This window comes from Pelophylax lessonae (genome assembly GCF_965119305.1).
Source record: "Pelophylax lessonae genome assembly, chromosome: 2".
Lineage (NCBI taxonomy): Eukaryota > Metazoa > Chordata > Amphibia > Anura > Ranidae > Pelophylax > Pelophylax lessonae.
Genome location: NC_138769.1, coordinates 538,367,057 through 538,390,084, shown reverse-complemented (window position 1 = coordinate 538,390,084; position 23,028 = coordinate 538,367,057). Strand labels below are relative to the sequence as shown.

General features: G+C 45.3%; 1 protein-coding gene across 1 annotated transcript in view; it reads left to right on the top strand.

Annotated features, from left to right (window-relative positions):
* SUGT1 (SGT1 homolog, MIS12 kinetochore complex assembly cochaperone) overlaps nt 1-10,954 on the top strand; it is a 324,599-nt gene extending 313,645 nt beyond the window's left edge. The window contains exons 13-14 of the mRNA XM_082245037.1: nt 1,196-1,377; nt 10,547-10,954. Coding sequence (XP_082101163.1) covers nt 1,196-1,377; nt 10,547-10,648 — 284 coding nt within the window. The 3' untranslated portion in view covers nt 10,649-10,954. The remainder of the gene's footprint in view (nt 1-1,195; nt 1,378-10,546) is intronic.
* The last annotated feature ends 12,074 nt before the right edge of the window (nt 10,955-23,028 follow it).

The following is a 23,028-nucleotide window of genomic DNA, read 5'->3' as shown; positions in this document are numbered from 1 at the left end:
AGTGAGCCCAAGGGCGGTTGGTCCGGTGCTGCGGCTTGGTCTTCCTCCGCCTGAAGGGAACCCCCTCACCCTTTCATGGGTGGGGGGGACGTCTGCGCTGCTTTAGTGAACCCTTGTTGTCCCTTCTCCAGGACTGATGGGTTCACGAACCGATTCGCTCAAGGTACGTGATCGAGGTTCGATCTCACCCCACAGACAGGTTCTGTCTATCACATTCTCCCTCTGTCTCCTGATTGTTTACGTGATCTCATGCTGGCTTTGCAAGTTTTTTCTTGCCTACGGAGTTGTTCTATCGGTCCTTTCGCTGGACAGGCTTTGTGGGTTCTTTCCAACCCGTTCACGTGCCCAGTGCACAGGGCAAAACAGTACATCCAATCGGGACCTTAAACCTCTGACCCGTTTTTTTGTGCGGGTGCTGCAGTTCCTGATGGACTCCATCCTGGCGTGTTTAAATTGGGGAGATTTTCTGGCCTCCATCGACTTAAAGGATGCGTATCTGCACATCCCTATCTGCGCGGGTCGTCACTGGTTCCTCCTTTTCGCAGAGGCAGAGGACCATTGTCTTTTTGTGGCATTTCCCTTTGGTCTAGCTTCTGCTCCCAGGGTTTTGGCCCCAGTGCTGGTATTGCTGCGCAAAAGGGGGTTGTGGTCCTTGGTTACCTGGACAACCTCCTCTTGAGGGCGAGCTCGTTTGCCACTCTGGCTAGCGCTCTGACTGTCGCTGTTCAGACACTCCAGGAGTTCTGGTGGACCATCGATTTCCGGTGGTCGGCACTGACCCCGTCAGTCCGCCTGGGTTACCTAGGCATGGGCCCGGACTTCTTCACAAATAGTTAAAAGGATAATTGGTTCAGTGTTAATTTACCTGGGAGTCAAAGTGCTCATTGCTGAAGGAACCCTATTTGAGAGAGGCTCATCTAGACTTTAAATATTTTATTTATATTTACTTTCTTCAGAGGGTGCATATACTGTATTATGCATTATTGTATATAACATTATTATAGTATATGTACATTATTATGTACCCTTACATCATGATCTACTGAAAAGTTAACCTGTACAAAAACAACATATTGGTGCTTAATATAAATAGTCTGATAATCAAAAAAATTACATTTGCCAATTTATTTTAATCACTGTTTGCTATAAATGAACAGTGCAATGTTCTGATCTGTTGGCTGTCTTATGTTCCCAGATTCCTTGCACAAATACCCATCATCATCCCACTATACCAGGAACTGGGATAAGCTGGTTGGTGAAATCGGAGAGGAAGAGAAAAATGAAAAACTGGAGGGAGATGCTGCACTTAACAAGCTTTTCCAGCAGATTTATTCAGATGGCAATGATGAAGTAAAGCGTGCCATGAACAAGTCATTTGTAAGTATAAAAAACACCACCACACATTGACTAACTGTATTAAAATACAACCAAAGTGCTTTTACTATGAAATAAATGTTTTGCATTAGATAAATACTAACTATATGCAGATATATCTATCTCTTTTCTTCTGTTGCCAAGACCAAAAGTTAGCTACTAGCCTGGTTTACCTTTGTAGAATTTCAACATTCCAGTTCAACTCTCTCTCCTATTTAATATATCACATTAATGTGAATATCAAACATATAATGTGTGAATCAATATAAATATATAAATATATATATTTATTTTTACATATCTTACACAGTACTGTGTAAAAAGTTTTTGGCAGGTGTGAAGAAATTCTGTAAAGAAAAAACGCCTTCAAAAATATAGATTTGAATATTTTTTTTTTTTTAACCTTTAAAATTCACGAAATGCAAAGTGAGCAAACAGCAGAAAAATGTAAAACCAATATTTGGTGTGACTACCCTTGGGCTTCAAACCGTCATAAGAATCAGGTGCTTATACCAAGCAGGTGCCAATAATCATCAATTTCTAATGTAGGTTGAAACAGTCATTAACTGAAACAGAGTCAGCTGTGTAGGAGGCTTAAAACTGGTTAAGGAACAGCCAAACTCTGCTACTAAAGTGAGTTGTAGAAGACAGTTTCGTGTCACAGGTCATACGCCATGGCAAAACTGATCACAGCAACAAGACACCAGGTAGCTATACTGCATCAGCAAGGCTTCTCCCAGGCAAAGATTTCAAAGCAGACTGGAGTTTCAAGATGGTGCTGTTCAAGCTCTTGTGAAGAAACAAGCAATGTTGGGGACTGTAGACAGTGGTCAGCCAAGGAATCTTAGTGTTCCTTATCCCAAGACCCTGTATTTACTATATCTGGTCTCGCACAGAACACAGAAGATGGAATTGCAGTTATTTAGTAAATATAAACTGCTAAACGCCTTTTCTCAACAGCAGTATATAGTAGTCTTGTGACTTTCATTGTCCGGCCGAGCACTGGTTAAAGCTTGTCGGAGGAGTTTTCATTCTCCTCTGTCCTATAAGGCTGCATTACCCCTGACTTCTGTCTGGACAGTGCGGATTGGGCCTATGCTGATCACATGTTCTATCAGCAGATGGATTGGGGACAGTAAAAGAAGGGGAGGTTCAAACAGCCTTTTTACACCATGCGCATGGTGTTTAACCACTTAGGTTCCACAGTGAGTAGAACAAGCATGCTTTACTGCATATACAGACTGATTTTAGTGTTGTGGGTTTACGAACACTTTAATGTAGCAGATGAAAAACACGTCATTGTCGCTTTCCTTCCCCATCAGATTAGTGCCATCAGCACATAATTGGGGGAAATCAGTGGGACCCAGGTACACCCATCTACTGTCCAGAGAAGTCTGTCCTGAAGTGGTCTTCATGGACGAATTGCAGCCAAAAAACCATACCTCCGACGTGGAAACAAGGCTAAATAAATGAAATAATCACGAAAATCTAGCAACTGGTGTGCAGAAAAATTTGAAATCTTTAGCTGTAGCAGGATGTAGTTTATTTTGAGAAGGTCTGGAGAGCGGTACAATGAGTGTCTGCAGGCAACAGTGAAGCATGGTGGAGGTTCCTTGCAAGATTGGGGCTGCAATTCCTGCAAATGGAGTTGCAGATTTAGTCAGGATCGATGGTGACCTCAATGCTGAGAAATACAGGCAAATACTTATCCATAATGCCATGCAATCAGGGCTCCAAATGTATTCTGCAGCAGGACAATGACCCCAAACAGACAGCCAATGTCATTAAGAGCCATCTTTTGTGTAAAGAAAAACAAGGAGTTCTGGAAGTTATGGTGTAAACCCCACAGAGCCCTGATCTCAACATCAAGTCTGTTTGGGATTACATGACGATACAGAAGAATTTGAGGCAGCCCACATTCTCCAAGATGTTTGGAACAACCTACCTGTAGAAGTTCTTCAAAAACTGCGTACAAGTGTACCTAAAAGACTTGATGCGGTTTTGAAGGTTAAGGGTGGTCACATCAAAATGTGAATATCAAAAAAAGCGTCCTCCCCTTTCAGGTTGATTTTGTCGCCGCGTACGCGAGTCACCCTACTGGGTCTGCGTCCAAGCACCGTGAGTGCTCTGATGGTAAGGATGATTCCGCTTCCACTACAGCCACGCATGAAAAGGCACTAGTGGATGTGCCGATTGTATCAGTGCAGGAAACTTTGAAACTGGAGGACGCAGCTACCGGTGCAATTTTGTACCTGCAGAGCCTCCAAAGCGGCAAAAGTGTTTTCCCTTTCCCGCCTATTATGACAACATTGTCGCCAGTCAGTGGGGTTCTCCCAAACACCCTGTTGGGGTCCCTAAAAGCTTACTAGAAGGTATCCTTTTGAAGAGTCCCTGTTAAAGAAACTGACAGTACCACCTGTGGTGGACTCGCAGGTTTCCAGGTTAAATAAAGCCATCCTTCTCCCGGGGAAAGGTTCTCCTTCCTTTAAGAACCCTTTTGAGAAGAGAGCTGAATTTCGGGTCCGTTATATTTTTTACCATTGGCCACAATTTCCTTGGTTCACACCTTTGTTCAGGGTGCCCACCACCTGGCTCTCTCGGTGAGATCTCCGTTGGACCTCAATTTGGTGCTGTCGGCTCTTCAGAAAACACCTTTTGAAAATATTCATGAGGTTTCTCTGCTTACTCTTTCACAGAAGGTAGCCGCCTTGGTGGCTTTTACTTCTGCATGCAGGGTGTCAGAGTTGGCTGCATTGTCTTGTTGTTCACCCTATCTGTTGGTTCACAGTGACAAAGTGGTGCTTCGTACCTGCCAGCTGTTCCTTCCTAAAGTCATCTCTGGTTTTCATTTAAATGAAGACATTGTGTTGCCTTCCTTGTGTCCTAAGCCTAAGCATCCTAAAGAGATTGCCTTACATTATTTGGATGTGGTACGGGCAATCAGGGTGTACTTGGCAGTGACCGAGTTGTTCCGAAAATCGGATTCTCAATTTGTCTTTATGGATGGACCCCGTAAGGGGCTGGCTGGCTCTGCTGCGACCATTTCTAGATGGATCCGGCAGACTGTGGTGCAGGCCTATTCCATTAAGGGTCAGGTTCCTCCTTTCCCTGTTAAGGTGCATTCTACGAGGGTGCTTAGTGCCTCTTGGACCTTCCATCACCAGGCGTCGGTAGTGCAGGTTTGCAAGGCGGCCACCTGGTCGTCCGTGCACACTTTCACAAAATTTTATAAGGTGGATGTGTTGGCATCTGCAGATGCTTCTTTTGGCCGCAAGGTTTTGCAGGCCGCTGTTGGGGAATATTAGTCCACTTTGAGGGTGTTTGTCAGATGAGCTCCAGTTGTTCCTGGTTGAGCTCCTGTTTCACCTGGTTGATTATGTTTATCCTTTGGGAAGTGTGTTTTCTTGCTGTGTTCTTCCCACCCCTCATGTTGACGCTGCTTTGGGATGTCCCAAGGGTCAAGAAGATCTGGAGCTGTGTCCTTCAATGAATGAAAGAGAAAACTGGATTTTTGTCTTACCGTAAAATCCTTTTCTCTGATGTTCATTGACGGACACAGCACCCAACCCTCTATTGAGTTAGGTTTTATGTTCTTCTGACACTGCTTGTTACAAAACTGAAGACCTATAGCAGGAAGTTGGAGTATACCCCCTGGGACTGCCCTATAGGCATAGTAAAACTCTTATCCGCCTTGTGTCCTACTCCTGTAGGGGGCAGCATAAACCCAAGGGTCAAGAAGATCTGTAACTGTGTCTGTCAATGAACATCAGAGAAAAGGATTGAACGTTAAGACAAAAATATAGTTAACACTTCTATTTCTGAAAGCATTCTTAATTTCCAGCATTTTTCACACCTGCTTAAAACTTTTACATAGTAAAATAAATAGATAGCTATAACATGTGTATTTATGTGTGTATGTGTGTGTATGCACCTTCCCCCACCATTCTGTCTCCTGGCCCTCTCCAACACCTCCCCCCTTCCACCACAATTCTCCACCCCCCGCAGTAGTCCGTATAGTTGTGGGTGTGTAGTGTGGCATCCAAACCCACCCCCTTTTTGATGAGTCGGGCCAATATGCTCCAGCTAGGTAAATGATTTGCAGCAGGAAGTTTAAATATGGAAGTGTGATCGAGCAGAGCTGCGTGTCTGGAGAAAGTGCGGTCAGCCCCGGGACCGAGGAGGGACTGTACACTGAGGTATATCACCTGGATCAGGGCTGTACTGAGAGCACAGGAGAGATAAAAGGACTACAGAGAGGACACTGTGAGAGAGGACCAACATACATGGGAGATGAGACTGGAGGAGGACGACATATGATGATGGACATGTGATTGGGGAGGCCCGGGATGAGAAAGACGTGGGATGGGAGAGAAGAGACTGGAAGAGGATTACATGGGGATGGGGGAGATGAAACTTGAAGAGGAGAGCATGGGATGGGGGGATGTGGAATGGGGAGATGAAACTGGAAGAGGAGGACATGGTATGGGGGGGAGTGGGACTGGAGGAGGAGAACATGGGATAAAAGAGATGGGATAGGACTGAAGGAATAGGAGGACATGGGATGTGGGGATAGGACCGAAGGAGGAGGAGGATGGGGGATGGGACTAAAGGGGGAGGAGGGAGGGAGACATGAGATGGGGGGGGGGGAATGGGACTGAAAGAGAAGGACATGGGATAAAAGCGATAGGACTGGAGGGAGAGGAGGACAATGGGATAAAAGCGATAGGACTGGAGGGAGAGGAGGACAATGGGATAAAAGAGATAGGACTGGAGGAGGACATCGAATGGAGGTGATAGGACTGGAGGAAGACATGGAATGGAGGTGATTGGACTGGAGGAGGACATGGATTTCTAGGGGGGGCTGGAGGAGGACAAGTACATGGGATGAGGGGTGGTTGGACTGGAGGAGGAGGACCTGGGATGGGGGGTAGTGGAACTGGAGGAGGACATGGGAAGGGGGGATAAAACTTGAAGAGGAGGACATGGGATGGGGGGATAAAACTGGAAGAGGAGGACATGGGATGGGGGGGATGGGACTGGTGGAGGACATGGGTTAAAAGAGATAGTACAGGAGGAGGAGGGCGGGGGAAAGGACTGGAGGAGGTGGAGGACACGGAATGGGACTGGAGGGGAAGGACATGGGATGTGGAGGGGAGGGGGGGTTGGACTGGAGGAGGACCAAGGATTGGTGGGGGGGGGAACTGGAAGAGGAGGACATGGGATCGGGGCAGGCTACAGTGGCACCCTGCATCTAGTAGCACAGGCTACAGTGGCACACTGCAACTGGTGGCAGGCTACAGTGGCACTCTGCATCTGGTGGCAGGCTGCAGTGGCAGGCTGCATCTGGTGGCAGGCTGCAGTGGCAGGCTGCATCTGGTGGCTGGCTACACTGGCACGCTGCATCTGGTGGCAGGCTACAGTGGCAAGCTGCATCTGGTGGCAGGCTACAGTGACACGCTGCATCTGGTGGCAGGCTACAGTGGCACGCTGCATCTAGTGGCAGGCGGCATATCACTTTCTAGTTGCAGGCAAGCACGTTCAGGGCTCTCACTGATTGTGTATTATGGTGATTTGAACTACCGTATTTATCGGCGTATAACACGCACTATTTCCTCCTAAAAATGGAGGAAAAAGTAGCTGTGCGTGTTATACGCCGATATGAGAAAAAAAAATGTCTAGAAAGCAGCACCGAGAGGTAGAAGGGGGCGGGCAGCGCCGAGGAGAAGGAAGGACGCGCTGTCATCGGAAGTCCCGCCTCCTATGCCGACGTCAATCATAGGCGCCGGGACTTCCGATGAGAGCGCATCCTTCCTTCTCCTCGGCGCCGCCTGCCCCCTTCTACCTCTCGGTGCTGCTTTCTGGACATTTTTAAAGTGATGTGTATAGTGGCGCTGGCGAGGCTGCATGTATGGGCACTGGCAAAGGCTGCATGTATGGGCACTGGCAAAGGCTGCATGTATGGGCACTGGCAAAGGCTGCAATTATGGGCACTGGCGAGGCTGCAATTATGGGCACTGGCGAGGCTGCAATTATGGGAACTGGCGAAGGCTGCATGTATGGGCACTGGCGCTGGCGAGGCTGCATGTATAGGCACTGCGCTGACGAGGCTGCATGTATGGGCATTGGTGCTGGCGTGGCTGCAATTATGGGTACTGGCGCGGCTGCAATTATGGGCACTGGCGCTGGTGAGGCTGCATGTATGGGCACTGGCGAGGCTGCATGTATGGGCACTGGCGAGGCTGCATGTATGGGCACTGGCGAGGCTGCATGTATGGGCACTGGTGAGGCTGCATGTATGGGCACTGGCGAGGCTGCATGTATGGGTACTGCAGTGATGAGGCTGCATGTATGGGCACTGCACTGGCGAGGCTGCATTTAAGGACACTGCACTGGCGAGGCTGCATTTAAGGACACTGCACTGATGAGGCTGCATTTTTGGGCACTGGTAAGACTACATTTAATTAAAAAAAAAATGTTCTGAGTTCAAAGCTATTTATTTTAAATTTCAGCTTTTTTCCTGAAATTTCTGCCCTAAAATTTAGGTGCGTGTTATACGCCGATAAATACGGTATTTAATTATATATCACAATGTAATAATATAAATAATGCTCTACAGAAGCACTATTGCCTGTCCCCCAATCACTCCTAAGCCTCCTCCCACAGCTATCATAGCTGTAAATCCAAAAAAAAAAAGTCTGGCTTGAGGTATTTGAGTTGATAAACACTGATTTAAGCAGTTCTTCAACCCACTGACCACTAAATTAATCGGGGCTAATATAAGCTTTAGTCTAAAGGTGAAGATTACATGGAAGTTTTTGAAGTTTCCTATTACTAAAGTAATAGTTACCCTATTTATATTCATGGCTACTTGTCCATTTATAGAGAGGGAACATTTATTTCCACACAAACTTTACCAGCATCAGTTCTTTAATATAACCCAGTTAGGTTTACTATACTGGTTGTGAATTTATGGGTTTATTTTTACGGTCTCCCATAGGTTTAATTTCTTTCCTTTACAGTTAAATCCATTGGTAGCAATTAATTTTATTAAAAACAAAATAATGTAAAATTATGTCGGGTCAAAAATTGGATGGAAATGAATATTTTTCTCTTGAAATACTGTTTTTCCCTGGACTGCAACTCCATCAGCTTCAGGATTGAAAAATGACTGATGCAAGAAAGAAAATTAACATAATCTTTTTGTGCAATAAAATCCTGCTAGCTCTATATAATGAAAATCAGATGTGATTAATAACATTTAAAAGAACTTCCATTTTAGCAGTGTGAAGTTAGAAGTCTAAAATTTTGTGAGAGAAAAGCACCTTTTGAATAAAGTGCAAAGATTATTCACAATGAATGCGTTGCTTGCCTGGTAATGCAATTATTGATACATAAGCCAGCCCTGCTTCAATTCCCATTTTGAACTTGCTGAGAAAAATGTTTGGCTGCTATTCAGGTGACAGAACAGGAAATTGTTGCATCAGTCAGGGAAGATTTTATACAACCATATTGTATAAAACCGATCAAAACTCTGATGTCAAGCCTGCTTTTTAAATTAACCCTTGTTGCCTTATGTACACTATATTACCAAAAGTATTGAGACACCTGCCTTTACACACACATAACATTTAATGGCATTCCAGTCTTAGTCCGTAGGGTTCAATATTGAGTTGGCCCACTCTTTGCAGCTATAACATCTTCAACTCTTCTGGGAAGGCTGTCCACATGGTTTAGTAGTGTGTCTATGGGAATGTTTGACCATTCTTCCAGAATTGCATTTGTGAGTTGAGGCAGTGATGTGGACAAGAAGACCTGGCTTGCAGTCTGCACTCAAATGCATCCCAAAGGTGTTCTGTCGGGTTGAGGTCAGGACTCTGTGCAGGCCAGTCAAGTTCCTCCACCCCAAGCTCACCCATCTATGTCTTTATGGACCTTGCTTTGTGTACTGGTGCGCAGTAATGTTTCAATATGATGGGGCCTTCCCAAACTGTTCCCACAAAGCTGTGAGAATTAAATTATGGAAAATGTATTGGTATGCTGACTCCTTAACCCCTTGGAGCCTAAGCCTTTTTCTGACATATGTTGCTTACAAGTTTAAATCTGTAGTGATGTCATCGCTTCCGGGTTTTTACATTGGAGCATCAATCAGAGCCAAATTCTGGTCTTCGGCCAGCCAGGATGTGCTGGCTGGTTGCTCGGGTCTCCCGGTGGGACAGGAGACCTGGGCGAGCTGAAGAAGAGGGGCGGGGGGACACCCCCTTCTGCTCCTTGTAATGACAGCCGAGTGGCTGCTCAGCAACATCAGTTGTCATTACAAAAAAGCCGACTGCCAGCTCTAAACAATGGTACTAGGGTGATGCCTTTAGCTGCAGACAACACCCCGCTACAACCCCCTGAAGCCGAGGCTGCATTTGCATTCTGTCTGCATGAAGGAGTTAAGAGTTCCCTTCACTGGAACTAAGGGGCCAAGTCCAACCCCTGAAAAACAACCCCATACCATAATCTCTCCTCCACCAAATGATTTTGACCAGTGCACAAAGCAAGGTCCATACAGACATGAATGAGTGAGTTTGGGATGGAGGAACTGACCTCAACCAGATAGAACACCTTTGGGATGAATTAGAGCGGAGACTGTGAGCCAGGCCTTCTTGTCTACATCAGTCCCTGACCTCACTCACAAATGCCCTTCTGGAAGAATGGTCAAACATTTCCATAGAAACACTCCTAAACCTTGTGGACAACCTTTCCAGAAGAGTTGTGGCTGTTATAGCTGCAAAGGGTGGACTCAATATTGAACCATATGGACTAAGACTGGGATGCCAATAAAGTTCATGAGCGTGTAATGGCAGGCATCACAATACTTTTGGTAATATAGTTTATGATCTACTGAGAGGTTTTTACAAATACAGTAATTACCTCTGTCTGGTCGCTGCTCTAAAATACTAGTGCTTTTGCCTGATTCTTTTACCCGTCAGAGACTCGGTACAGTACATGAAGCATAGCTTGGCACTGAGGTAGAGTATCCATATTGGACATGGCTTTCTCATTGCGTTCCCCTCAGCCACTGTGCCTGACACACTGATAAGCGCACGAGTGGGACATAACTGTACAAGTGGCCTCCATGTTTTATCATTTTTGCCATGTCTGCTGACAATATTTCTCTGTTTTACAGATGGAGTCTGGTGGCACAGTCCTAAGCACAAACTGGTTAGATGTGGGTAAAAGGAAAGTTGACGTGAATCCTCCAGATGACATGGAATATAAGAAATTCTGACCATCGCTCGGGCATACTCAGAATGAGATCTACTCCAGAATATCACATTGACACAGTTTTGTGTTTGTGGCTTCTGTAAAATGTTAAGGATTAAGTCACAAGTCTACCTTTTCCATTAATAATGATTTACGGAAGTGAGCCAGCATGGGAATATGAACTCACATTTTTATTGCTGATCAAGCTATTTTATTAGTAATTGGGATGGTAAATGTCATCACTTCTGACAGATTGATGCAAATCTTTCAGTGACCTTACTGATTGCCCTTTTATGAAGAGCAAAATGCAAATATACTTTTTCCAATAAACGATCACTTGTTTTTCTTTTTTTTTTCCGTTTTGGTTTTAGGCTGCAGAAACTGTAGCTACGCTGTTGTGCAAATGTATGATTTAATACTTTGTTATTAATATACTAACAGGGAAAGTTGATGTCATGTTTGATTTGCATAGCAAGCCTAAAATACTGATGGCTGTCTGACATTACTGGAAATAAGCAATTGAACTGTGGGAGTTATACACTGCATATCATTTCTAGGTTTGTCACCAAATAAAGCAAATTGATTTGTACAGGTGTAAACTCAGTACAGATTGAGAAGTAATGAGGAAAAGAAAAGGCGACTTTGTTTTTGAAAGTATAATATGCATATATTTAAATGGAAATTATTCTGTTCCCAGTGTGACAGGCAGCTATATATTTATGATAACTGTTAAAATATCAAAGCAAATGAGTTTAGGGATATGTATTCAAACTAATATTCAGGCTGTGTCCACTTTAGTAAATACATTCAATCTCCTTCACTTTTTGGTTCTGAACAATTGGCTATCTATTTAAGACAATGAAATTCTATCTAGTGGTGACCATAACCAGTCCACAATTCCAAGCTTCAGCTGCTGCACGGTGAAAACTGTATCCTATAGTGTAAAGTTACTGCTGCAGCTCATGTAGTAAAGAAGTAGCGCAGTGTCCTCACTAGTGTGTCCTTAATGTGTACAGTGCACCCAGGCCCAAGGGGGAGTGGGCTCACTGTGCAGCCACTGCACACATTAAGGATTTTGGCCTTGGCATATTTTTTTTTCAGAGGCCAATTGCCTCTCATCATTTGGTGCGTTCCTTTGTACTGGGTATCACACATATTGCTTCTCCAGGTGAACCGATTTTGAGCCAATGGGATTTCAGTTTGTTTCTTTCTGTTTTACAAAAACTCAATTTGAGCCTATTCGAGACCTTCCCTTAGTTCTTTTGACGTGACAGGTTGTGTTCCAGGTTGCCATTACTTTGGCTTGTAGGGATCTAAAACTGGTGGCCATTTCCTGTAAGAAGCAGTTTCTGGTACTCCATCGTGATAAGATGGTTCTTCAAGCTCAGCTGTCTTTTTTGCGTAAGGTGCTTTTAACCTTCCCTTCTCAACCAGGATATTTTTCTTACCTTCCTTTTGTGCTAAGTCTCAGAAACCTGGGGACAAGGCTATCCATACTTTGGAAGTGGTTCATCCTCTCAGGGTTTATCTGAAGTCAACTGCCACGATTCCGCAATCAGATTCTCAGTACTTCAATCAGATTTGTACTTCCTGATGGGCAAAAAAAAATTCACAGTTACCAAGTCCAACATTTTTCCATTGGATTTGTGAGCCTTTTTCTCAATCTTACGGTTTGAAAGTAAAGGTCTCACCTTTCTTAGTGAGGGCTCATTCTACCAGGAGTGTAGGTGCTTCCTGGGCTATCCATCAAGATTTAGTAGCTCAAGTTTGCAAAGCTGCTACGTGGTCTTTGGTTAACCCTTTTACTAAATTTTACCAGGTGGGTGTTAGAGCTGCCGATGACATCCTGCTGTTGCAAGGTTCTTTCCTGTTTCTGGTATGGTTTTTGGGGCCTTTAAACTTGTTACAATGTTGCTTTCCCCTCGTATTCAGTGCTTTGGGAAATCCCTGTTTGAGAGAAATGCAAATGTTGCTTGTGTCCTATGATGTATGATAAAACTGGATTTTTGGCTTACCTGTAAAATCCTTTTCTTGAAGTGCATCATGGACACAGAGATCCCTCCCTTATGCGCTGTGGTTTATGGTTTGCTCCAAAACTGAAGCCCTTCCTACAAGGGAGGGGTAATGCCTAGGTAGGGGCTTCCAGTCTTTGCCAGTATTCAAGCACCTCTAGGTGGCGCATAACACTGTTCATAAGGATTACTAGTCAATTTGTGTCCTGTGAAATACTCCACAAATGGATTTTTCAGGTAAGCCAAAAGTCCAATCCATTTTTTGAACCAACTCTGTTTCAAAATGGCAAGTGGTCTCCAAGGCTACAGTATAACAATACGCCTAGGAGTCCAAACCATCAGCTTCTGGGCCTGCAATACTGCTACAGAACAATATCACAGTGTGAAAAAATGATTTTACAATAAAAGAAAAGTATGGACTTTTTTTATTTATTTTTTTAAGATTCATACTTACCTAGGCAGATGCAGAATCGGTCTGATGCTGCATCTGTCCCCCGGTGATTCTAACACTGAGAACTGAGCGATCTAATTGCTGCAGATTGCTCGGTTCTCACAGCTTCCTGAGCAGAGTACTGCTGGCTGTCAGTCAGCAGTTCTCAGCTCTGCCCTCTCCTCGCTCCCTGGAGTTCGGGGGGCGGGAGCGGCTGGCTTAGGCTCACAGCGGCTTGCTGAGAGGTTGAACCGTGTGCCGGTCCAGGAATGTTGACGGATCCCAACTCCATGGTCACCTCTTACCTGAGCCTGGACCAGCTCTGTGGTATCAGCAGACTTCAGCCTGCTGTGTGCTGAAAAACGGGTCACAGGAGTGCAAAACAAACTGCACTCTTGTGATCCAGAGGAGAAGTACAGCCAAACAAGCTTTGGCTGTACTCCTCCTTTAAGGTCCCTTTCAGGTCCCTTTCATATAGGTGTTCAGTATAGAACGATCTGTCAGTCTTTCAGACACATCCAGACTGAACCAACAATGTATGTCTATGGCTGGGCAGATGTATATGGATTATACATCCTCCACATACATCCATATCTGTTATTTTAAACAGAACAAGGCTGCATCCTTTTCTGTATATACAAATCTGAATGGATGTAAACGGGTGCCATCTCTTTACATCTATCACATTTATGTCCATTTTTAGGAAAGAAACATTTTTTGTTTTTTACTTTTGTCACTTATAATTGGTCTCTGCAACAACTAAAAGAAAAATGGATGCAAAAGTGGTTTTACACTGATGTTATCTGAACCGAACAGAACTGAAGTGCAAACTGATCTGATCTGAAGATGGATGTGTAAACTAAATTCATATTTTTCTTCGCAAAAATGTGACTAAACAGATGACGCCCATGTAAAAGGACCCTTAAAATTTAAATACTATTGTGTCACACTTATAATGTATTTTTCTGTTTTTGCAATAAGCAGCATCTGGTTATTAATTTTCTGATGTATATTGACATCTAGTGATGGTTTTGTGCCACTACAACTTGTTTGTTTGTGATTTGGTACATCTCTGTTTTTCCCTTCCTGTTCAGTGCTAGTTGGTACATTCTTATCTAGACCCTCCATGTTTCCTCTGTGTTCTCTCAGTATAGTGTTAGTAAATGCAGGAACAGGGATTTAATTTCCAAATTCGGAAAAACATACTCTGCGCTGCAGTTAACGTGAGTAAAATTGTGTTTGGATATAAACTTCTGTGTCTTATTGAAGAAATAAGCTGCCTGTGGATGGGGCCAAATCAGCAGATGACCTGACTGAATAGATTATGACTATGGAGGTATGTCAATGTATAAAGCTGAGCAATAAGAAGACTGATTCCTAAAGCCTTTTTCTCTATCGCTCATTGACAGACGTAGTCCTCGGTGATACAGCACCTTCAGGTTATGTTGCCTCCACAGGAGCAGGACTAGACAGGAAATAAAAATGCTCTGGCCACACCCCCGGGGCAGTCCCCGAGGGTATATCCTCTCTCTCTCTGCCACAGAAAATCAGTTTTTTTCTGTCTAGTCAGGAGTAAGGACCTAGATACCTTGCTGGGATCTTCGGTCCTGGCAAGATTTTTTTCTTAAAAAGATTTTTTAGACAGCTTTTTTCTCCAGTGTTCCTGTGAGATCTTCAAGCAAGAAAGCTGAACTGGGCGACGGGCTGGATGTTGAGATCCGGTGGTCACCCCAGTTCAGCCTACGAGCGCGTGCAGGCCATAGCTCCGCGCTGGGTCGGCCGCGACATAGTCCCACTGGGGGACTGACCCCGCGAGTTAAACGTCTCGCTGAAACGCCAAGGACCATGAGTCACGGCGTCCGTATTGGTCGACAGCCCTCCCGCCCCGGTGGAGAGGGGTACTGTCAGGAGTTGGTGCCCGCCTGGTTCCGGTATGGTGAGTAGTGTGTTCCCCCTTTTCCCCTGACGGGTCTTGTGGTGAACGCGGGCCCCTCTCTGTATGGTAAGATAGAGTCCCCCTCTATCCTATAACATGGCACAGATCCCCCTACTTTGAGTGTGATTTTATGTGCAAAAAGCCAGGAGGCTTGGTTTGGGAGCTAACAATCTAATTGTATACATGTTAAAAAGATTGTAATCAGTGGCAGTCTGGGAATCTTACTATGATAATAATAAAGTACCTACCAGTCAGAAGCCACGGACATGTAGACTGCCTTCCTAGTCAAATCTCCAGCTATAGCAGGCCTTCCGAACGGCCATGCGGTCCGCCAGGGCCGGTACCGCCAACCACGCCAAATCCCCATGCAGAGAAGGTGTTGTGTGCTCTGCAGCACACCGCTATTCGGTACAGGCCCGCCGCCATTTTTTTTGCTGGATCGCACGAGCCGACATTTTGGCGTAGCCTCGTGTCTCCAGCATGGGGGCGGCCATGTTTGAGGTGATCCAAACCCCTCGTGGAGCTAGGGGAGGCGCCGGAAGGCGTGCAGAGGGGCGGAGCCGCCTCCTTTCTTCCTGGGCAGCCAGCCAAAAGTCTTCCTGTTTGTGAAGACAGCGCTGTAACCTGTGGCAGTTAAACTCTGAGCATCAAGGGTGAGCCTGGGGGTCTACCTCTCTCTCTCTCTCGATCGATAGGGATCCCTAGCAGGTAACACTAAGGGGCTTTTGTGGCGCTGGGGGTCTGAAAAAAAAAAAAAAAGTTTTTTTATTTAATTGAATTGTATTATCCGGGAAGTTACTGGAATAATCATGGACCCTGCCACACAAATTCCCCCACCTGTTTCCCTCGAGGGGGCCACGGGACCCGCCGGTGCACAGAGTATGGATGCATTTACAGCAGTTTTGGAGTCTTTGGTGGCTCAGGTGGAGGCAGCCTGTCAGGGATGGGGGTCAAGGAAGCGACCCCCGCCTACCCCTATATTATCTGACACCTCTGACTCAGATTCAGAGATGGTCACTGCAGCTGCAGGTCCCTCTGCAAGGGCTGTTACCTCAGGTAAAGCTCCCTCAGACAGTGAGGAGGACGTTCCTTCTCCCGCTATAATTCAGGAAGAAGCATTGGTGGACGCACTAGTTGTGGCAGTGCGGGAAACCTTAAGACTTGAGGTTTTACCGGCAGAGGCAACTGAAACAGAGATTCCCTTTGGTACTAACAAGCCCATCAAAACGGTGAAGGTTTTTCCTGTACCCAAGTGTTTTGGTAATAAAATTAAAGGAGAATGGGAGCATTCTAAGCGTACCTTTACGATTTCCAAGCGTATTGCTAGACGCTATCCATTTGAGGAATCCTTCATTAAGAAATGGACGGTACCACCAGTAGTGGATCCACCTATTTCCAGGCTGAATAAAGCCACGGTTATTCCAGTGGAGGACACTTCGTCCTTTAAGGATCCGGTGGATCGGAAGATGGAAGCAGAGTCCCGCACTATCTTCTCTCTGATAGGGTCAGCATTTAGACCAGTAATTGTTATTGGTCTAGTTTCCCAGACACTTACGGAATGGGCGAGATTGGTACGCCAAGACCTTAGGGGAAAAGATATTCCCCAGGAAACATCTGATTTGATGGAACAGATTATACAAGGGCTACAGTTTATCTGTGACGCAGCCTTGGACACTACTCCCCTATTAGGGCATGCATCTATGTCAGCGGTAATCCTCAGACGTGTGCTGTGGTTAAAATGCTGGTCAGCTGACCTAGGTTCCAAAAAGACCTTGACGAATCTCCCCTTTCAGGGGAATCGTCTATTTGGGGCCACCCTAGATGTAATTATTAAGGATGCCACTGGGGGCAAGAGCACTTTTTTGCCACAGGCTGCTAAAGCTAAGGGACCTCGCAACAAGCGAGGACCTTTCTTTACCGCCCATAAAGGGTACGTACGCCCGGCTGGAACAAGCGGGAAAGGCAAGACTCCTCCAGGAGGGTTCAAGAAAGGCTGGTCGGACAAACAGAGGACCGACTCAGCCAAACCCGAAGCAAAGGATTACACAGCCTGAAGGTGCGCCCCCACCCGGGTTGAGGGTGGGGGGACGTTTTCACCGGTATTCAGGATATTAGATCGAGCATCGACTACCACTACCGGTGCGATTCTTCCCTTCCAACATTTAAGTACTACAGGGAGCGGTAGTCACCGTTCCCTGAATAGATCTTTTCCTTTACCTTTTCCTAAGATTAGTCTCTATTCTCCACAGGAATCGGATCTGGTTGACCAGACAGACCAAGAAGCCTCTAGCCAGGTGACTTCGGTCCCTGAGGTTCAACCAGAAAAGATCACCCTTCCTGATAGTAATCAGGTATCTGATAAATGTGTGGGAACAGAAAACGACCAGACTTTCTCGGATGGTCGGGGCCAGATAGCTCTAGGGACGCCTGGTTCAGATCCAGTCAGCGCCAGTGGTCCTAGAAATTCTAGGCTGGCCTCGTCAAGCCGGCCTGGCCGACTTGGACATGCTAGTCGCAGACGTTCCGTGGGAACTTCGTCTCAGGGAATGTCTGTGGTCTCAAGGACCAATTTACCATTGTACTTTACAGTCGCTGGTTTTAATGGCCTGGCCATTGAGACCCAAGTACTGAAGGACAGAGGGTTGTCAGCTTCAGTCATTCCTACCCTTATTAAAGCAAGGAAAGCGACTTCCAGCAAGGTCTACTATCACACATGGAAGACTTATATTGCGTGGTGCGAATCTTTAGGATTTCCTCCACGTACCTATTCGGTGACTCGAATATTGGCTTTTTTGCAAAAAGGGGTTGAGCAGAAACTAGCCTTGAGCACCATCAAGGGTCAAGTTTCAGCATTAGCAATCTTCTTTCAGAAACCTTTAGCTACCAAGTCCTTGGTGTGGAATTTCATCCAGGGGGTGCGGCACCTGGCTCCACCAGTCCGCGCGCCCTTACCGCCCTGGGATCTTAATTTAGTTTTGTCGGTTCTACAGAAACCTCCCTTTGAAAACATCAGGGAGATTCCCTTGCTTACTTTATCCCAGAAGGTGGCCTTCTTGGTGGCTATCACTTCTGCTCGCAGGGTGTCAGAACTGGCTGCATTATCATGCCAGTCCCCATACCTAGTGATTCATAGGGATAAGGTAGTACTTCATCCTAAGCCATCCTTTCTTCCTAAGGTGGTTTCAGATTTTCATCTGAATGAAGATATTGTACTACCTTCCTTGTGTCCTCAGCCCAATCATCATCGGGAACATGCGTTGCATTCCTTGGATGTGGTTCGGGCAATCAGGGTATACCTGAAAGCTACGGAATCATTCCGTAAGATGGATTCACTTTTTGTGATCACGGATAGCCCCAGAAAGGGGTTGCCTGCATCTGCCGTGACCATTGCCAAATGGATTAGACAGACGGTGGTACAGGCTTATTCTATTAAGGGTCAGAGTCCTCCGTTCCCTGTTAGGGCGCACTCCACTCGAGCGCTCAGTACTTCCTGGGCCTTTCGCCATCAGGCGTCAGTGGTCCAGGTATGTAAGGCGGCCACCTGGTCGTCGGTACATACCTTTACAAAATTCTATAAAATTGATGTGATGGCATCGGCGGATGCCTCATTTGGCCGCAAGGTTTTGCAGGCCGCAATTTGAGGAGACCGGTGGTCTACCTCGAGGGTTTTTTTCTGTTTGAAAAATTTATTTTTGTTGAGTCTCATCATTAAGGATTAGCATTGTAAACTTCTAGTTGGCACCAGTTGGGCCTTCTAGATTGGGATTTGATTTCCATTTTCCCACCCCTCATTTGTGATACTGCTCTGGGACGTCCCGAAGGTGCTGTATCACCGAGGACTACGTCTGTCAATGAGCGATAGAAAAAAATGGATTTTTGTAAAATCTTACCGTAAAATCCTTTTCTCTTAGCTCATTGACAGACGTAATCCCCGCCCCTCTGTTTTTGAGTTGGGTTGGGTTAAATTCTCTAAGCACTGCTTTTGTGACATAACTGATTTGCTGTGGCAGAGAGAGAGAGGATATACCCTCGGGGACTGCCCCGGGGGTGTGGCCAGAGCATTTTTATTTCCTGTCTAGTCCTGCTCCTGTGGAGGCAACATAACCCGAAGGTGCTGTATCACCGAGGACTACGTCTGTCAATGAGCTAAGAGAAAAGGATTTTACGGTAAGATTTTACAAAAATCCATTTATACTCTCCACTGCTTATGCTGTGAAGTGTACCTGTGCCCCAGTAAGCATATTGGGGAAGATTTACTAAAACTGTTACACATTGAATCCAGTGTAGCTGTGCATTAAAACCAATCAGCTTCCAGGTTTTGTCAATGCTTAATTGATCAAGCTGAAGTTAGAAGCTGGGTATTATGCACAGAAAGAACTAGGAAGATTCTTCCTAAAGAGTTGGGAGGTGCACTAGTGGTTGGGGTAAGTAGAGGGAACGTCTGAGCTTAGACTTAGGTTTTACCTTTTTACGTATCCGCTATGACACTATAAATAGCATCTACAACATGTGAGCCCATTATTGCAAGGCTTTTGACATCACTTCCTGGCATTTGTGTTCCACGCTGGTCTGGGCAGCATGGCCGTCCTTCCTGTTTTTTTCTCCTGCAGCCGCCCTCTGCTGTCGGTTGGGATCTCCACCATCAAGCTACACATTGGACCACCTGTCACTGGATTCCTTGCCACATCCTATGATGAGCCTAGTTTATTTTAATGCTAGTAAGTGCATTTTTATCCTTTGGCAATAAAATACTTTTGTTTTCTGCATTTGAAGGCGCCTTCTATTTGTTTTCTTTTTGCAGCCATCTACGGGTATCTTCGCCCATTCGTCATGGGCAAAAGCCTCCAGTTCAGTCACATTCTTAGGCTTGTGCACTGCAACTGCTTTCTTTAAGTCCCACCAGAGGTTCTCAATCGGATTTAAGTCTGATGACTGTGATGGCCACTCCAAAATGTTCCAGCCTTTAATCTGCAACCATGCTCTAGTGGACTTGGAGGTATGCTTGGGATCATTGTCCTGTTGAAAGGTCCAACGTCTCCCAAGCCTCAGGTTTGTGACAGACTGCATCACATTGTCATCCAATATCTCTTGGTACTGAAGAGAATTCATGGTACCTTGCACACGCTGAAGCTTCCCTGTACCTGCAGAAGCAAAACAGCCCCAAAACATGATTGACCCCCCGCCATGCTTCACAGTAGGCAAGGTGTTCTTTTCTTCATAGGCCTTGTTCATCTTCCTCCAAACATAGCATTGATCCATGGGCCCAAACAGTTCTAATTTTGTTTCATCAGTCCACAGAACACTATCCCAAAACTTCTGTGGTTTGTCCACATGACTTTTGGCATACTGCAGTCGACTCTTCTTATTCTTTGGAGACAGCAAGGGGGTGCGCCTGGGAGTTCTGGCATGGAGGCCTTCATTACGCAGTGTGTGCTGTATTGTCTGAGCAGAAACTTCAGTACCCACATCTGACAAATCTTTTCTCAGTTCCTCAGCAGTCACACGGGGACTTTTCTCCACTCTACGCTTCAGGTAGCGCACAGCAGTCGAAGTCAGCATCTTCTTTCGCCACTACCATGTAGCGTTTCAACAGTGCCCTTTGCTTTGAATTTGAGAATGATGCTTCCTATGGTGTCTCTTGGTATTTTTAACATCTTTGCAATCTTTTTATAGACATTGCCCTTCCTGTGAAGAGTAATCACCTCTTTTCTTGTCTTCCTGGACCATTCTCTTGACTTCACCATGTTTGTAACCACACCAGTAAATGTCTAGAAGGAGCTGAGTATTACAGTCATTTTAAAGCTGCCTAATTGGTGCTTATTAGGCTTTATTGCTGCTCCCTGACATCCACAGGTGTTTTCAATACCTGATTGAAAACACTTCAATGAACCTCTGTTCTTCAGAGTGGTAGTCTTTAAGGGGTTGAATAATTGTGTCAATGAAGAATTCACAAAAGAAACATTTACTACTGTATTACAAAACCAATTGATGTCATTTTAGTTGCATATGGTTCTTTAAGAAGTCCTTGTAGGATTTTATTCTGAATACAATTACAAATGTACACTAAATTCCCTAAAACCCTTTACAGCATTGGGGGTTGAATAATTTTGAACACAACTGTACATAGTTACATAGTAGTTGAGGTTGTATAAAGACAATAGTCCATCCAGTTCAACCTGTGTGGCCGTAATCATCTCACATACCCCTGAATGTTCTGATCCTTGAGATGTACGTCTAAGAGTCTTTTGAAAGCCACCATACTTCCCGCAGAAACCACCTCTTGTGGTAGAGAATTCCACAATCTTGTAGCTCTAACAGTAAAGAACCCCCCTCCCCCCCGTTGCCTGAGGTTAAAATGCTCCTCTAATCGCAATGTATGCCCTCGAGTCCTCATGCACTCCCTACGACTGAATAGCTTTTTTTCTATGCCGAGATCACCATTGAGATATTTATGAATTGCTATCATGTCCCCTCTCAGGCGTCTCTTCTCCAGGGAGAATAAATCAAGTGATTGCAGACGCTCTTCATAATTAAGGTCCTCCAATCCACTAATTCGTTTAGTTGCCCTTCTCTGGATCCTCTCCAGCTCCAGCAAATCCCTCCTGAGGACTGGCGACCAGAACTGGACAGAATACTCCAGATGTGGTCGGACCAGAGTTTTATAAAGTGGAATGATTATAGTCTTATCTCTGGAATACATCCCTTTCTTTATGCATGCTAATATTCTGCTGGCTTTGGCAGCTGCCGCTTGACATTGCATGCTATTGCCTAGTCTATCGTCTACCAAGACTCCCAGATCTTTCTCCATTTTTGATTCCCCCACCGGTTCCTCCCCTAACGTGTTTTGGGCTTTTATGTTTTAAGTCCCCAAGTGCAAACCTTACACTTCTCCATATTAAACCTGATTTGCCATGTCGTAGCCCACTCCGTTATTTTGTCCAGGTCATTTTGTAGGATATCTGCTTCCTGCTGTGCAGTTATTGCCCTGCCCAATTTTGTGTCATCTGCAAAAACTGATATTGAACTACTGATACCGTCCTCAATGCTGTTTATGAATAAATTGAACAAGGTTGGTCCCAGGACTGAGCCTTGGGGGACCCCGCTTACCACCTCAGACCAGTCTGAGTATGCACTGTTTATTACCACCCTTTGGACACGCCCTTTTAGCCAATTCCGTATCAAAGCGCAAACCCTGCGGTCGATACCTGCAGACCTTATTTTATAAATTAGGCGCTTGTGGGGAACTGTATGAAACGCCTTGGCGAAATCCAGGTACACCACATCCACTGGTCTGCCCCTATCTAGCTCACAGCTCACCTCCTCCTAGAATGTTAAGAGATTGGTTTGACAAGAACGCCCATTTGTAAACCCGTGCTGATTACTGCTGATGATGTTGTCTTTAGCAAACTCTACGATATAGTCCCTTATCATCCCCTCCAGAAGTTTACATACTATCGAGGTCAGACTGACAGGCCTGTAATTACCCGGGACATGCCTCTGCCCTTTTTTGAATATCGGTATCACGTTAGCTTTCCTCCAATCCCCTGGTACATTTCCTGTCATAATACATAATACTGTCAGCAAAGATCAGGAACAGTGGTCTAGATATAACCTTTCTGAGTTCTTTGAGTACTCTCGGATGTACGCCATCCGAGCCTGGTGATTTGTTTGTGTTAATTTTATCCAGCCTTTCCCTGATATCACTCTCTGTTAGCCATAGCAGCAAGTCCTGTGTAATACTACTGACCATACAGTCATGGTCAGTGTACCCCTCCTTTTCCTGAGTAAAGACTGATGAGAAAAAGGCGTTCAGCACGGTTGCCTTTTCAGTGTCCTCTGTAACCATCTTTGTTAATGATGTGTGCAATATGCTCTGCCCTAGCTTTTTTGCTGTTGATATATTTAAAGGATTTCTTTGGGTTCTTTTTACTATCCTCCGCTATTTGTCGCTCAAAGTTGATTTTAGCCATTTTGATTTCGTGTTTACTTTTCTTATTTGCCTCCTTGTATTGCGCGAAAGCTGATAC